The following is a 14,989-nucleotide window of genomic DNA, read 5'->3' as shown; positions in this document are numbered from 1 at the left end:
ACTCTAAACTTTCTACATGTGACTCACTTGATTCTGTTGAACATTTTGAAATCTGAATCTAACAAATATTTCCCCAAAATCAATTTCATCCCTCCTTTTCACTCACAGCTCCATTTGTTTAGCTGGGGATAAACACCACATTATCCAACATCCAGAGCATCAAAAAAAAACACAAGAAGTTTTTCTCTCTTCACATTTTTTGGAGAACAAAATCATATTTTGGCACCTCAGATGAGGAGAGAACTGAGTAGAGATGCTGCTGATAGTACTAACTGCTGACAGCCTAAAACCAAAAAACCCCAATAAAATAGGGGGGAAATGTAAACACACTCTTGTGTTAACTTAACTTTCCTTGATGATAACTGACAGTTGTAAGTGATACAAGGGTGAAAAATGAAACCCCTCTTTGCTTGCTTTCTCAGAACTTCAGATACAGTTGAATTTTCCCTGGCAAAACTCTTCAATGACACATCTGTCCATCTGCTGAGCAGCTCTGTCCTTTTCACTAAGTGACGTACAAGAGGTTAATACCTCTCCATCTTAGCATCAGGTTTATCACCTGAATCTCAGATTCTGCCTCAACAGAAACATTTTGTAAAAGTTACCGTAACTGGAGAATTAGAGTCAAAACTAGTCTAGTCTGAACCTATGAAACCTCACTGGCTGTACTATGTTGTTAAGCAGGCATACTTAAATTTAAAAAATCAGGCAGTAAATCTGAACTGCAAGAAGTTCCAACCTAGAGTAAAATAACATGCCATGACACAGAAGGCAGCTTCTGAAATTAGCTATTAAGTACACAGCAAAAAACACTCCGATTTTTTAATACACTAAGCACATTATTAACATGATAAATGCATTACACACTATTGACATAAGGAAACTTTATGAATGACAAGTGCTGTTCTCTTTATCAGCTAAGGTCCAGAGCAGTAACAGACTAACTATCAGTTTACAGAACAGCCATGAAAAAACACAAATTATTTTACCTCACTTTATTCTACTTTACATCACACAAAAGCCTCACTATGTCAGTTATCCACAAGAACCTAACGCATTTATTTTTCATTCACTGTTACATAAAGAGCATAAACTTCCAAGTTCAAATATGTAATTTCTGTTACATGTTTTGGACCTTATTACCTTTTCCTTAGCCATATTCAGATCCTCAACCAAGATCAATGCAGGAGATGTTCTACACACACACACCCTAAATAGAGCAAAGCTCAAAGGATCTTGTGGTGTTTTTTTAAAAGCAGTGTAAAAGATGTAACAACATGAAAATAGTAACACTTCCAGCTCAAAAAAAACTCCAGCAATAGAATAATTTGTCTTGTTATTACAAATTGTGCTTTGGTTCTCTCCTCATCCATAGCCTAGAAGAAATTACTAGCAATGATCTTTATGAAAACATAAAAAGCATCCAAAATGCTAAGCACCAACTGTTTAATTTCTTGTTAGGGACAGTTTTTCCTCTTGATTTCAAGAGGCAAAATCTTGGCTGTATGAATATATTCAAAAGTCCTATTCATCAAGACTAATGTTATTTATTTGCAATACCAACACTAGATAAATCAGGAAAAAATTCTCTTACCTTTGCTTGCTGTAGCCAAGAACAACTGAAGTAAAAGGACTGCTTGAACAATTCTGAATCTCAAGAAAACATCCTGTATTCTGCCAACACAGCAGTGCTGTTTTCCCCAGGCAACCATTCTAGAAGAAATAGATAATAAGAAATAGATAAACCACAATGACTAGGAAATGTATAGGTGTGTGAACATTACGACAAAATATGTTTCCAACATGAGCATAAATCTTCTCAACCCTGTTATACTATTGGGTATATATTGCACAGAAATGTGTGGATACTCTGTATATTATATATTGTATCTGTATCTGTATATTGCCAAGACACTAAGGGAGAAAGAGATGCTTGCTGAAAGAAAAAAAACCAAAAAAACACCTCATTCAAGCTCTAATTCTCCAAAGACTACAAATACATCAGAGCACGGCCATGACTCCTTGCACAAATAAGGCTTTCAGCATTTGAAAAACAAATAAACTCCTCCAAAAGATTCGCACACAACAAAAAAACCAACCAAAAGCTGACAGAGCAAGCATGGAGAAGTTGTCTAAAAGCTTTAATAAGTAAGTATGTAAGAAACTATCTCTTCAGTCCACTACCCACATGTTCTCTCATGTGACACTAACACCATGAACTAAGAGGGAAGATTTTGATTCCCAATTCTCATCTCATTATCAAAACAAGAAGCTACTGAAAGAAAACTACAAAAAAAACCAAACAAAAAAACAACAAAACAAAAAAACCAAAAAAAAACCAAAACAAAAAAAAAAGAAAAAGAGAGAGAGACAAATGCCACAAATCACTGAGCAGCAAGTTCATGAACAATATCATGAAAACCTGGTTTGTCCACTTTTCTTCCTAGTGATTGTTGTTTAATGTGACCAACAAAACAAAAGAAAAGATGTAGGAAAAGGAATATGCCTCCTATTATAAGAGATACCATTCTATAAAATATTTTTTTTAAATCTTTTCTAAAAAAGGTGCATCTGAATATTTTGCATGCTGAAAGAAACATTCAGGTGTTTTTTGCACACATTAATTCTTAAATAAAAAAGTTTAGATACATAGTGGAATGTTATTCTGTAGCTGATTCTCAAAACATACAAAGCAGTAGATTTTACATATTGAGTATCTTCCATGTATCAGCTTTAGGGTAGATCAGAGCATTCTGCCTGACACCAGAAGTTTCACTTGGCCATCACAAGTTGGGTGCATGTGCAAGTGCATTGGTTAGCACTGACACTGCTCACAAACTGCACTGTACTTCTGCTCGTGCTGTGTCAGGCAGAAGTACCTTCCCTTCTTTTCCCCTTTTGTCAGGCATTGTTAAATGGTGAACGCTTTCTGGAGTTTTAAATTTTTTTAAGATTAGGGCTAAAATGTAAATTTTTTGCAAGCATTCACACAAACGTAAATATTTATTAACAATTGCTACTATGGGCTGAATTCTGCAAGAGAAGTGCCACAGGAATAAACTAAGAAACAGTGAAGTTGATAAGCAATTGAAACTTTAGAAATTGATTAAACATACAAGCAAATAAATTATAACCATATAACAACATAACATAGAAAGCATAAAGCAAAGGCTTTTTAAAAATTGAGAGCAACATCATTGCCAGTGTTTTCAAGAATTATACATGAAATACTTCTAACAAATAAAAAAGCTGACAAACCATATGCTAGAACAATGGCCATATTTAATATGCACAATCCTATGCAGGAACAGATCAAAACCAAACAAAAACAAGTACAAAAAGGCAAGAAAAGTCAATGGTGGGCTAGCTTTTTAAAGATCCCCAGGAAACACGTTCAAACTTGTCCTCAGCTTGCTTCTCTGAATGCCTAAAAACTTTGTATTAACGAAGCTGTTCCATCAGCAACCTAAGTAGCAGAATTAAATTAATTATCCTAAGAACGTGATAATGAAAATTGTTGTGCCTAAATATATCTGACAACTTCAAGGACTGTGCATTTACAATATAATTTCCTAGGGTTAAAATAGATGCTCATCCAAAAACTGTTTCCTTTCTTTGCTTACTTGCATTTCCCAATCTAGTCTCAAATTAGGTCACTTCCAAGCAAAACCAAGCTGCATATTATATCTGTATATATCTATAGTATCTATTCTTCCATTTTATAGGGAAATCTTGTGTACACTATACCATCCATCCATAGTGATGCATTCAGCCAACAAAACAAACACAACTTCCAGCATCCCTTTTCTCTACTACCTAGAAACCAAGAGTTGAAATGTGAATGAGGTGGAGCCCAAAAATACTCAGTGGCATCCACAAGTGTAGCCATTGATGCTGGCAAGTAATGAGGTAAGCTGCTTGCTTTGTGTGATATATGATAACTGATCCAAAACACTCCTAAATTCTCTGATTTTGGTTTTCTCCTTAAGCCTCAGTGCTGCAAACAGATAGACATGAACTAAGCTGACTAGGACAGATGTTTATTCCTGAACCACCAAGCATGCCTTCTGTTTTGTTTGGCAGAGCTCATTAGACAATGATGTTAGTGTCCCACCCCCAGAAATAAAAACTGTGTTACAAAAGTTTAAATATGAGTACAGGAGCCAAGAAATTTTTGGTACTGACTCCAGCCCTGTCTGAGCAGTCTAGCCCTGAGGAGTTTGAATGGACCTTCCTCTAACTCTGGCATTTCACATTGAGCTTTGCTAATATTTGTCCAGTGTTTAAGCAAAAGGCTGTAATAAATACTTTCTATACATTTAGGTTTTTATCTCAACTGGGGTTTTTTGACATCGTTCTCACTTCGAGATATGGGCCTGGCAAAGACAAGTAGGGACAGAATCAGAGCTTCTTATTGACTGAAAACAATTACATCAAGAGCTCCAAAACTATTCAAAGCTATGAATGAAAATTAATGATCCCAGGCAAAGCAATAAAATCCAGATAGCAGGAAACTGAATAAATGTATGAAGTTAAATACTGACATGGTCACAGCTCAACTGACTTTTGCAAGACTTTGGATAGTTACACTAGTGCAAGATTTGTTCCAATGTCCAGATAAAATATACAATTAAAAGAGTTGGGAAAATAACATTTGTGTTCCTTTGTTTTTGCAGCAATATTGTTTAGACACTACTAAAGAAAAATATGCTGCTATATTTGGTATATTTTTTTAAGAAAAAAAGCAAGATATTAAATAAAATTTCACTGTATCTATTCAAATAATTCAAAAACATTTGGGCATTATGTTCTTAAACTTATTTAAGCCGTTTTTTATATTAGAATTCTAAATCTTTATTCTAAATGACCCTGAACAGTAATGTAAGTGCAGATATATACTTGTGGACATTACAGAATTAGGCATAAGGTTTTCTTCTCATTTGTTATTAATTTACTCATGTGTTCAAATTAACATTGGTATTGTTATTCAAAATAGATGAATACAATGTGACTCAAGGAGTCCAGCATAATTATGCATAGTTTTTGCAGCAGGATGAAGAAATTTCAGGTGTATATCAAGCATTTCTAATTAAGTACAACAGTTACTGAGCCACCCAAGTGTGGGAAAGAATTCTATGCACACACTACAGATAAAGATATAACCAGCTGGCTTCACTTTCTCAGTAACAACTAAGTGGTTTTTATTTACAATGAGCTAAGTGTCTGAAATAAATGACAATATAAAACATTTCTTTATGGTCAGCAGAAAAAATAAAAATTCAGAAAATAGAAATTAAAGGCTCAGGCACAAATCTGTCATGTCCTGTTTGCTCTCCATGAAGAGTGTCTTATTTTGACCAATGACAACCTTGTACCCAGGTCTCACAACATTTCCCACCATCTTATTAATTTGAAAGTCAAAATATAATTGACAACGCTTTTCTTAAAGCAAATGAACAAACATACTTGAAAAACTGTATTTTCTTTCTTTTTGTCTGCTGTGTTATACGTGTCACAGTTCTGCATTAATATCACACTCTTTGCAAATTAAAGAGGTTAGTGAAAACAGAGATAGGAAGACGGTATAAAAAAGGAGTCTGTATTCCTATCAATAATAATTAGCTCTTGCCCTGGTATTTTACTTTACTACTTTCCAAGTGTGCACCCATAGGTGCCATATAAAGACATTTAGCACTTATCTTCAGCAACTGCTTACCTTGTAGTACAGCAGATATATTTTCATAGGATTAAAGATGAAGAAAGTGCAAAACAGAAATACAGCAGTTGTGTTCTGTAATGTATTTTGTTAAATCACTTTTGGAAAAAATTCACATCCATATTTCACAATTCCTGTTGAAAATACATTTTTACTGGCAGTCTTTAACATTTAATAAACTATTAGTTCTTTTATGCTAAGTTAAGCCAGAGCAGGTTCTCACTGCCAGTGCATGAACAGCTGGTTACAGAAACTTATGTTGGAAATTATGGCCCAAAGCAATCATTCAATTACTTCCAATCACGCTGTCTACTGTTACACCTCAAACTGCTTTGTTCAAGCCACACTTATTTTATCCATAGTCTTTGGGTCTCATTCTGTCTTCTGTATTTATCCCCTACTAAGATTTTGGATTTCAATTTAAAAAAAATCCAAATTTATAGAAGCTACTGCTGATGAGGAGGGTAATAATGAATGGTAAGCTTCTGGCTGCTCTTCTGTAACATTCTGCCTTATTCAAGTCTATAGCAGGTGATAAAAGGCTAAAACAAGAGAAACACATTCTACTGCCCAGGTATGAAAACTTCTTTATGTCTTTCCTTTCAGAAATATCAGACTGTAGACTTCTTCCATCAACTCCTTATATTTTCCAGACTGGAACCAAAACACAGTAAAGTTTTTATGTTATTTTTAAATTTTGGCTGAAGCAACTTAGATGTAATAGGGAGGACGCTTATGTTGGAAACTCTTGTGTCACAGTAAATTTTGGCACATACTGAACTTACTGACTTAACAGCAAAAGTAGCACCATTGAGTTTAAAACGTTATTCCATGAGGGGTTTTTTATGTGCTTTTTCCAGAAAACAGTAATAGGATTATTACTGTCTGATAGTAATTTGGTTTTCATTAATTTTCTCCAGTGTTAATCATGTCTGTAAAAATGGTATTCTATATAGTCACAGTGTTCATATAGATACTTTATGTAAAACATCAGCTTTTTCTAAGACCGTAATGGTAATGTGTTCAAGTTCAAGGACCTTCCTCCTGACATAAATCTTCACTGTTCAAAGATATCAAAACATTTTACTTGTTAATAAGTGGCTTACAAGAGCAACAAGCTGCTTTAAGCACAGACATCAGTCATCTGCAAAACTCATAGTTCGTTGATTGAGCTCTTCAGAGAACTGGAGGATTAACTCTCTGAGAAATACATTCCTTTGTTTAGCCTTTCAACTGTTGCAGGATACTGGAATTAGAATGACTTTTTAGTATTTTTTATTTTATAAATGCTCAGCTGTGCAAGCCTTCAGTTAAACTCACAGATTTTCCCTTAGATTCATGTAAAAGCACAAATTTAATCACTAAGGCCTGTGTAAGTAGATTCAGGGGTGGAATGTGCTACTGGATGGCTCTCCATTATGGACCTTATGGCCAAAAAACCTGCACTTTTGGGACTTAATTCTCTTGTACAGTAACTTCTACTCCATACAGTGCAAAAATAGGACAGGGGACAATTACAAGCAAGTTTTGTTCTCTCTTACCCAGACTGGAAATGTTTCACCTCCTCATCCAATTGACACCTGGGAGATGAGCAAGTGGCCTCTCTGTAGCTCTTATAAAAGTTTTACACTACTCAGGAAATCCTTGTCTGCATGGTGTATTCCCTCAAGAGAACAGTTTTACCCACGCCCTCTATTAATTCTACAGCAAACTAAAAAGCCCGTCACTGACAATGCCTGAGCAGGTTTCCTCTTAAAAGAATTTACAAAGTACTGATGAAGCACTTCAAGCAGACAAGCAATAAAAGTAGTTACACTTGCCACAAGTCTGATTATTTCAATTTCAGACAGGTTGTTTACAATTCCCTTAATACTTTGGGGTAGGAAGATTTAATGGAGGGGGGAAACAACAAGATGCGTTCTGCAGAGTAGAAGACCACACAAATGCTGGCACATCAGAAAAGATTAAAAGAATACTATGCATGTACCTTGAGGAATATAAAAGCATGAGAAAGGGCATACAGAGATATAAGCACAAAAAAGTACACAAAAAGATTCCAAAAACCTTTGCATTCAGCTACTGGACTTGATGCAGAGAGAAAGAAGGAAGGACAATGACTTTTCTAAACCTCAAATATTCATAATCAGTAAACTATGTAAGCAGGCTGTGAGGAGTCAGGTGAGCACCAGGCATGCCAAAAAAGAAGCCCATCCAGCTCATGCTTTCAATTTTCCTACTTAAAAAAGAGAAGAGCAACTTCTGCAAGTTTCATCTTACTATAAGTGGAGGAAAATAAAAAGTAAATAGTTGTTTCTGCTCAGTTTACACTTTTCTTCCCTACTCTTCTTTCCAAGCTCTCTTGAATAGTAACACCCTAAAAAATAAATGTACTGTGATTTCATCCTAAGCTTCACTTTATGGACTTAACAGGTCTCTTGGATCTTGCAGTTGGAGCCATTAAAGTTTCTCTGGAAGCTAAGCACAATATTTGGTGGAGGTTTTTGGTTGAAAGAGGGAGGTGGAGGTGATTTGTAACAGTCCGTCAGACTCTTTCAGTCAACAGCCCAATGACCAAAACTAACAGTTTGTACCACAGAAATAAAGCTCATCGGTTTGGAAAGATGGCTGCACTGAATCGAGCATCTTCCAAAGTCCCACTAAAATTCTGATACAGAACATGGCATCACTACCTCATACAGCCTAAGGAAATACAGTCGTGCTGGCACTTCAGTCTCCACATGGGTTAAATATTTAGGGAACCTCTATTAAGACATTCTAGGAAACAGAGTTATGCCTGAACAGCAGTTTGGGCTTCCTTTAGCATTTCTCCTCCTTGCAGGTCAATGTGTCTGCAAGGGAACAGGAGATGGTACTATTGCCCATGTTAGTCAAGTTAGTCAATAGCAAACATTCATGAACACTTGAAAGTCATCACATAGGTGAGTAGATGGCTTGAAAGTAACTTCAGAAAAGCTTATTTAAATCTGAACCATTCCTGTGTGCACACCCACAAATGTATCAGCTCAAAAAATTTACTTTGTACAACTACACATGGCTTTTTTCACCAACACCACCTCTGTAAAAGAGTGGTTAGCTTTCTCAAAAATAAATCACAATCACCACATTTCTGACTTGCCAAAACAGATGAGGGTAAAAAAAAAAAAAAAAAGCTTTTTTAATCCAACTTATATGAACACATGGACTATGCTATGAATAAGTAATGGAGGAACAAAGTCACTTCAAAACATGAAGCCCATCAGAAACCCATTCAGTTAGCTTATGCCCATAATTAATTTGGTGCAAAAGAAACAAAGGTATTCAAAGTCTGGTTGGGAACTTAGAACTTAAACATGGAGTTTAGCAGCGTTCACAATTAGGCATGCCCAAATGTCTAATAAATCCAGGCACAGAGGCACAGTCCTTTTTTCTCTAAAGAAAGGGACTTACTAAGACAATATTTTGACCACTAAAAGCATCAGTAAAAGATGATAAGTTTTGTTATGTGTGCACAGTAATATTTCCACAATTATCATAATCACATTACTCCTTGTCATTCTAATTCTACCACTTTTAAAAGTCTCACATCTTGTCAAACATGACAACTTCAGGCAAACCTTCTGATGGAACTCTTAGACCTTAATGATTCCTTTATGATTCCTTTAAGGAACACCATAAATGAGCAACTAGTGCTCAATTTTTGAGGGGTTGTTCTCTTTTGGTAGCTAAGGCATCACTTGAGGTACTCATGCAAATTTCAGAAAACAGAAAAACTGTGATAAATTCTAGTAATTTTCTATAAATTCTATAGATTGAAAAAGTATTTTAAGTAGATTGAAGAACTTTATAAAGTATTCGTTTTCTATCTACTGTCTCATCTAGTATAAGCAACATTCATCAGTTTTCTTTTAAAATACACAAAAATAAGACAATCATGTTATCATCATAATTATATCATCATAACAACATATAACATCATCATAACTATACTTTTTCTATGAGCTGTTAAGAACACTGTATGTAAGCAGCCAGCAGAAGAGGACCTAGAACAAAATTTTTAGAAGGCACTAGCTGAAAAGCAACTGTTGTGTCAAACAGTATTTGTATTTCTGTGATACAGAACTCATCAATAAAAGAAAGACAGAAAATGCTGAGTCTGGGACTTGAACTGCCAGACACACTTCTGAAATCTTCTATCAGTTCCACTGCGTAACACCTTCAATAAAACTGTTCTGAACCTGATGTAGGAAGCACTCACAGGTTGAATACCTGTGGCATACAAAATATTCAGCTCACAGCTGAAGACAAATCCATGTGACTCATGCAGGGAGGAGTTTGAGATGGATTTTTTTTGTCTTTGATTTTGTCTGCTACAAAAGACCCTTTGTCCATCCTGAACAACAATAAATTTCAAAGGTATTTTGTCACAAAAGGAATGCAAGACTTCCAAGCAACTGTCGTATTAATTACCACATAGTTAGAGAAGCCTTTTTCATAGAGCAATTATAGAGCCTTTCCAAATTGTAACTTCACTAGGAATTTATGACTGGAAAGAGTAAGACCCTCATAATAATGAGCACCTGTCTAACAAACGGAATGATCAACTCCATTCACGTTCACAAGCTACCAACAAATGAATATTCTCTAAATCCTTGCATCTGTAAAAGAGCAAAGCTTTTAACTGAACCTAGATATACAAAACCACTAGTAGACTTACCATTTATCATAAAGCTAACATTTCAGGCCAAATAACATGACTTATTCATGCTAATTCTTACACTGAAGTCTATGAGATTACTTGCATGAGCTACCCTTACTTTGGCCTTCAAATAATCTAATCTGATATTCCACTGAAAACAATAAGTCAAGTGTAGTGGTCAGTTTTAAAGCTAAACTGAATTTCACAAGGCCAGTGATCATATTACATAATAGGAACTAAAAATGGTCCAAATTTAACAAGAGTTATTCTCTCATGAACTCCCAAACCTTCTCAATCTGCCAACACTCTACAGTTACTAGTGGAAGACCTGACTAAAAGCATTCACAGCACAAAAACTGTATAAACTGAGTAATTAACTTGAGAATGAGAATTTAGTCCTTCATCTCGCTCCAACTGGCCCTAATCTGAGCCAACTTCTGCTAATGTATTAGAAACAGAAGTTTAACATTAAATTTGGAAGGCACTGAAGAAAAAAGAACATCCTAACAAACTCCATTTGATCTACAGAATTACCTCAGGATACTAAAATAATATTAATAAAGATACTAATAACACTAGTTCACTTGGTACCATAGTAGAAATGACATGTTATCTTACTGTGTAAGTAGAAAATTCTGTGGCCCCAATTTGTATCTGAGCAAATTTTGTTTATGTGCAGTTTCTTTCCTGCATCTTCTTTCACAGAATTCCACTTCAGTAGAGATTTGTCTTCATCATTAAATTATAAATGTGCTTCCTCAGTGAAGACAAGTACTTGGAGATCCTCCTAAGCAAAGACATGGTTTTTGTTCTTTAGTTTAATTCAACAAACATACTACTGGTCACCTAGCAGAGGAACAACTTTTACTTGTTTCCCCCATGGAAACGGTTACAAAAGTCTGCTTTCCACTCGGGAACACCCTTAAGGTTGACAGCTTAAGAAGAGGAGTATCAGCTTGTGCATCTTCTAAGTGATGATGTATACTGTTAGCCTATGCAAGCAAAAGGGAGGAACACGTTCTGAGTTGACACATAAACACCAGATTTACTTTTTCAGTACAAGTGACAGAACTGAAGACACAACTAATTTGCTTTGGGATTGGTATCTCTTAGATCTGGAGGTTGTAAACTCTATTTTAGCTCATGTTGAGCTAAACACACCTTCATCATTACTCTAACTGATTTGAGCAGGAAGGTTGGCCCAGATGATCCACTATGGTTCATCTCAGCCTTACCAATTCTGTGATTTCATCTAAGTTGAAACCAGCCTAGGCTTGCAAAATCACACGTTTTATTTGCTGGATAAGCACACCTTGAACTAGTTTACAAACATTTATCCCCTGTTTCCACATAAATCAATGCAAGAAAATAACATAGTAAAAGCACGAGTTCAGTACTGTTACAAACACTAACCATGAATGACAAAACCTATAAATTTCCAAAGCAAAAATAAATTCAGTCAAGAAAGGATGCTTCCAGTACACAGCGAACACGACAAAAACAACCCCAGACAAAACCCTCGACCGAAATAATTATTGTTGACAAAAGGTGACTCTGAAGACATCACTTTCAGCGATACGGGTTTCCTCGCAGGATGTATGCGAAAGAAGCAGGGGAAACTTTTAAGCTGATATTTTTTGCACCCGTTCCCACAGAAAACGGGTGCCAGAGCAAACCCCGACCCGGTCTAGCAATACTGTCCCAACGGGACACTACCCTGTCTCTTCATCTACACCGCGTTTAAACCCCACCAACGACTCCACCAAAATTAGTTAGTTTTTCGGCCAATTTAAACACGTTACTAAGTGCTTTCTCGCCGTTGACAGATTAAGCATTTCAGCTGGAAAGCTGACGGAGAGCTTTCCACCAGCAGCAGCGAGCTGTACCTGGTGAGCAGCCCGGCGCTGCTCAGGACGAATCCCGGCCGCGCTGCCCGCAGCCCCTCACGGCGGCCTCGGCCCACACCGGCCGGGCGCGAGTCCCAACGGGCCCGGCCCCGCCCTCGGGACTTCCCCCTCAGCCCCCCGGGCCGCGCTCCCCCGGGCCGGGCGGGAACCGCCGGGCCCCTCCAGGGGAGGACCCGTGACTAAGCGGGAGCTGCGGGACTTGCCCGCGGAGGTCGGAGCTCCGCGACCCGCGCTCCTCCGCCCACCACCGCCGCCCCCGCGGGACCCCACCGCCCTACCCTCGCTAGTCCCTCCGGGAAGAGTCGGCGGGAAAGCCCATCCCAAGGGAGCCGCGCACCTCTGCCTCCCGGCCCCGCAGAGCCGCTCACCACCCGGCTCAGGGTTACTCCCATCCCCGCAGCCGCCGCGCTGCCGGTCCCTCCCGCCCTCGGGAGCCCCCTGCCTCCGGCCGCCTCTGCTCCCGCGAGCACCTCACCTGGCGCCGGGCGGCCGCCCGTCCCGTCCTGCCTGTCCGTACCGTCCCCCCGCGCCCCGTCGCTCGCCCAGCACTGGGCACAGCAGGCGCTCCGGCGGTCCCAGCAGCTGGGACAGCCGCCGGACGGGGGGCGGAGGCAGTCGAGGGAGGTACTGCGAAAAGCCGAGGGAAGCCCGCTCCCGGCGGGCCCCTCCCGCCCGGCGGCCCCGCGGGTGCGGGCGCGGTCCCGGGCGCTGCGGCGGCGCTGGGGCGTGAGGCCGGCCCGGCGAGGGCAGCGAGCAGTGCCGGCTGCGCTGGAACAAGGCTTGGGGACACTCGGTGGCTGCATACAACCAACTCGGGGGAGGGAATTAGCACTGCGAATAAACGGCTTCACATTCCTTGGTGGGCAACGTGTTCAGGGTTAAGCCAGCCTTCTCTCTTGTAAAGTTTACTTCACCTTTAAAACAGACTTAACTACATTAATCCCCAATGTTAACATAGAATTTGCACGTTTAGCAGCCTTCATTGCATTTGAATGAGATTCATACCTTCAGTCCGTTCAGATTAATGGTAGTGTAAATGATCACTATCACGACAGCAGAAAGCTGAAGCTGTGGCTCTCCCACTTTTCAATTCGTTGGAATGAAGCAAATTTCCTTCTGAAAAGGCAGGATTTTCAATGATTCATTTTATACCAAATGTTTAGGAACTGCTCTTTGCATGTCGGCTGGAGGTTTGGTACCTAGGCACGGCTAAAAAGAGAAAGAAGCCTGGCTGCAGGGCATAGCTGAAGAAAGCACATCCAGGGGGAAAGGCTGGAGCTTTAGGCGACAACTCTTGTCAGTGTTACTGAGAAGAAAAGACAGGGACAAATTCTAGTAACTCTAAAGACAGCAGGTCTTCCTAGGATACAAGGTGTGATGACTCCACATGATGAATATAGTTTTGTAGAGAAATACTTGCAGAGAAGGAATGGGGGTAAGATGAAGAGGCTTGTTTCATTTTGCTTAGATCAGTGGTGTCTTTGGGTACTTTGGAGCTGACATCTAGAAAAACACAAGGCCAGTGCTTTTGCAATTCCTCACATAGGAAACAAAACCAGGAAGCATTTGTCTTTCTCTGCCTTGCTTAGTGGAATATCTTTCACTTCCTCAAAGGCTTAAGGACCATAAAATCTGTCCTCTTTCTAGTTTAAATCATCTGTGAGAATTATAACTATTTCTCTTCTGATCTGGATTCATGAGGTCAATGAGGAAGAAAAGAAAAATTGTCATAAAGTTAGTACTAAGGGTGTGATGCATAGGAATATAATTTGTCTATGAAAAGACTTGTCTAATGATTCTACATAAGTGCTCTTTTGACAAATCCACAGTGTGCTTTATCAATGTGGCTTAGTGATGTCTCCTCAGAAAGGCTATAAGGCTCAAGGAGGCTGGAAACTGAAGCCCAGCTTACACCTGGACACCTCACCTATCGGTAGTGCAGGATTGGGAAACTTTCTGTGTTACTTGTTGTGTGAATAGTTACTGGTGTACAGATAAATGGAAGTCTATCTATCCAACACCTCTGTCAAATAATACAATGCTGTGGGTAAAAATCAGCCAGTTGCTGAATTTTCAAGCACTGGAATGTAATTGCAGGCAGTATTTTTACCTCAAAATACTTATTCTTTTTCCACTCAGACCTAGGTACTTTACTAGGAGAAATTACTGTGCAATTTACAAAAGGAAAACTCTCAATTTATATTTCTGCTTATTTAAACTTTATATTGCATACAGCTGGGTGGTGTCCAGTAACACACAGAGAAACTAAACCAAATTGATTTGTTATGACCTAAAAACTAAGTAAAGAACTTAATTCTCAGTGGGTTTGTATTGCTCTGCTTGGCTGCCGTCTATGCCATCTATACAGCTCTAGGACTACACTGGATCTGGGCAGTGTTGCATGGAAGCCAAAGGCAAACTCCTATGCACTTACCAAGAAAGCACAGACTTGAGCAGGTCTGAGGAACAAGCATGGATAATTGAGTAACAAAGAACTTTTCAATCCTAGTTTTGTCATGTTTCTGAGAAAATGCAAAAAAAAAAAAAAAAGTTACATTAATTCAGATTGCTCAATGCCTCCTTTATTGTGCTTGTGCAATACTGAACACTGGTTTAGTAGGAACAGCAGGTGATAAATGCAGGTTTAAGAAAATTATACTTCCTTGAAGA

General features: G+C 38.6%; 1 protein-coding gene across 5 annotated transcripts in view; it reads right to left on the bottom strand.

Annotated features, from left to right (window-relative positions):
• The window catches only part of ADGRG2 (adhesion G protein-coupled receptor G2), a 55,358-nt gene extending 42,447 nt beyond the window's left edge, over positions 1-12,911 (bottom strand). For 3 of the 5 annotated variants that reach the window (XM_005516672.3, XM_014251389.2, XM_088051360.1), the window contains exons 1-2: positions 12,795-12,911; positions 1,595-1,713 (exon numbers count right to left, since the gene is read on the bottom strand). In XM_005516672.3, coding sequence (XP_005516729.2) covers positions 1,595-1,712 — 118 coding nt within the window. In that variant the 5' untranslated portion in view covers position 1,713; positions 12,795-12,911. Of the gene's footprint in view, positions 1-1,594; positions 1,714-11,030; positions 11,166-12,298; positions 12,383-12,794 lie in introns of those variants that run through there. The other 2 variants (XM_014251378.2, XM_014251382.2) reach the window with 2 other exon arrangements.
• Between the last annotated feature and the right edge of the window lie 2,078 nt (positions 12,912-14,989).

Source organism: Pseudopodoces humilis, chromosome 2 (genome assembly GCF_049639895.1).
Source record: "Pseudopodoces humilis isolate 2021_Gansu_Grassland_sample_001 chromosome 2, ASM4963989v1, whole genome shotgun sequence".
Lineage (NCBI taxonomy): Eukaryota > Metazoa > Chordata > Aves > Passeriformes > Paridae > Pseudopodoces > Pseudopodoces humilis.
Note: the sequence above shows the minus strand (reverse complement) of the source record. Positions and strands in the feature narration are given on the sequence as shown.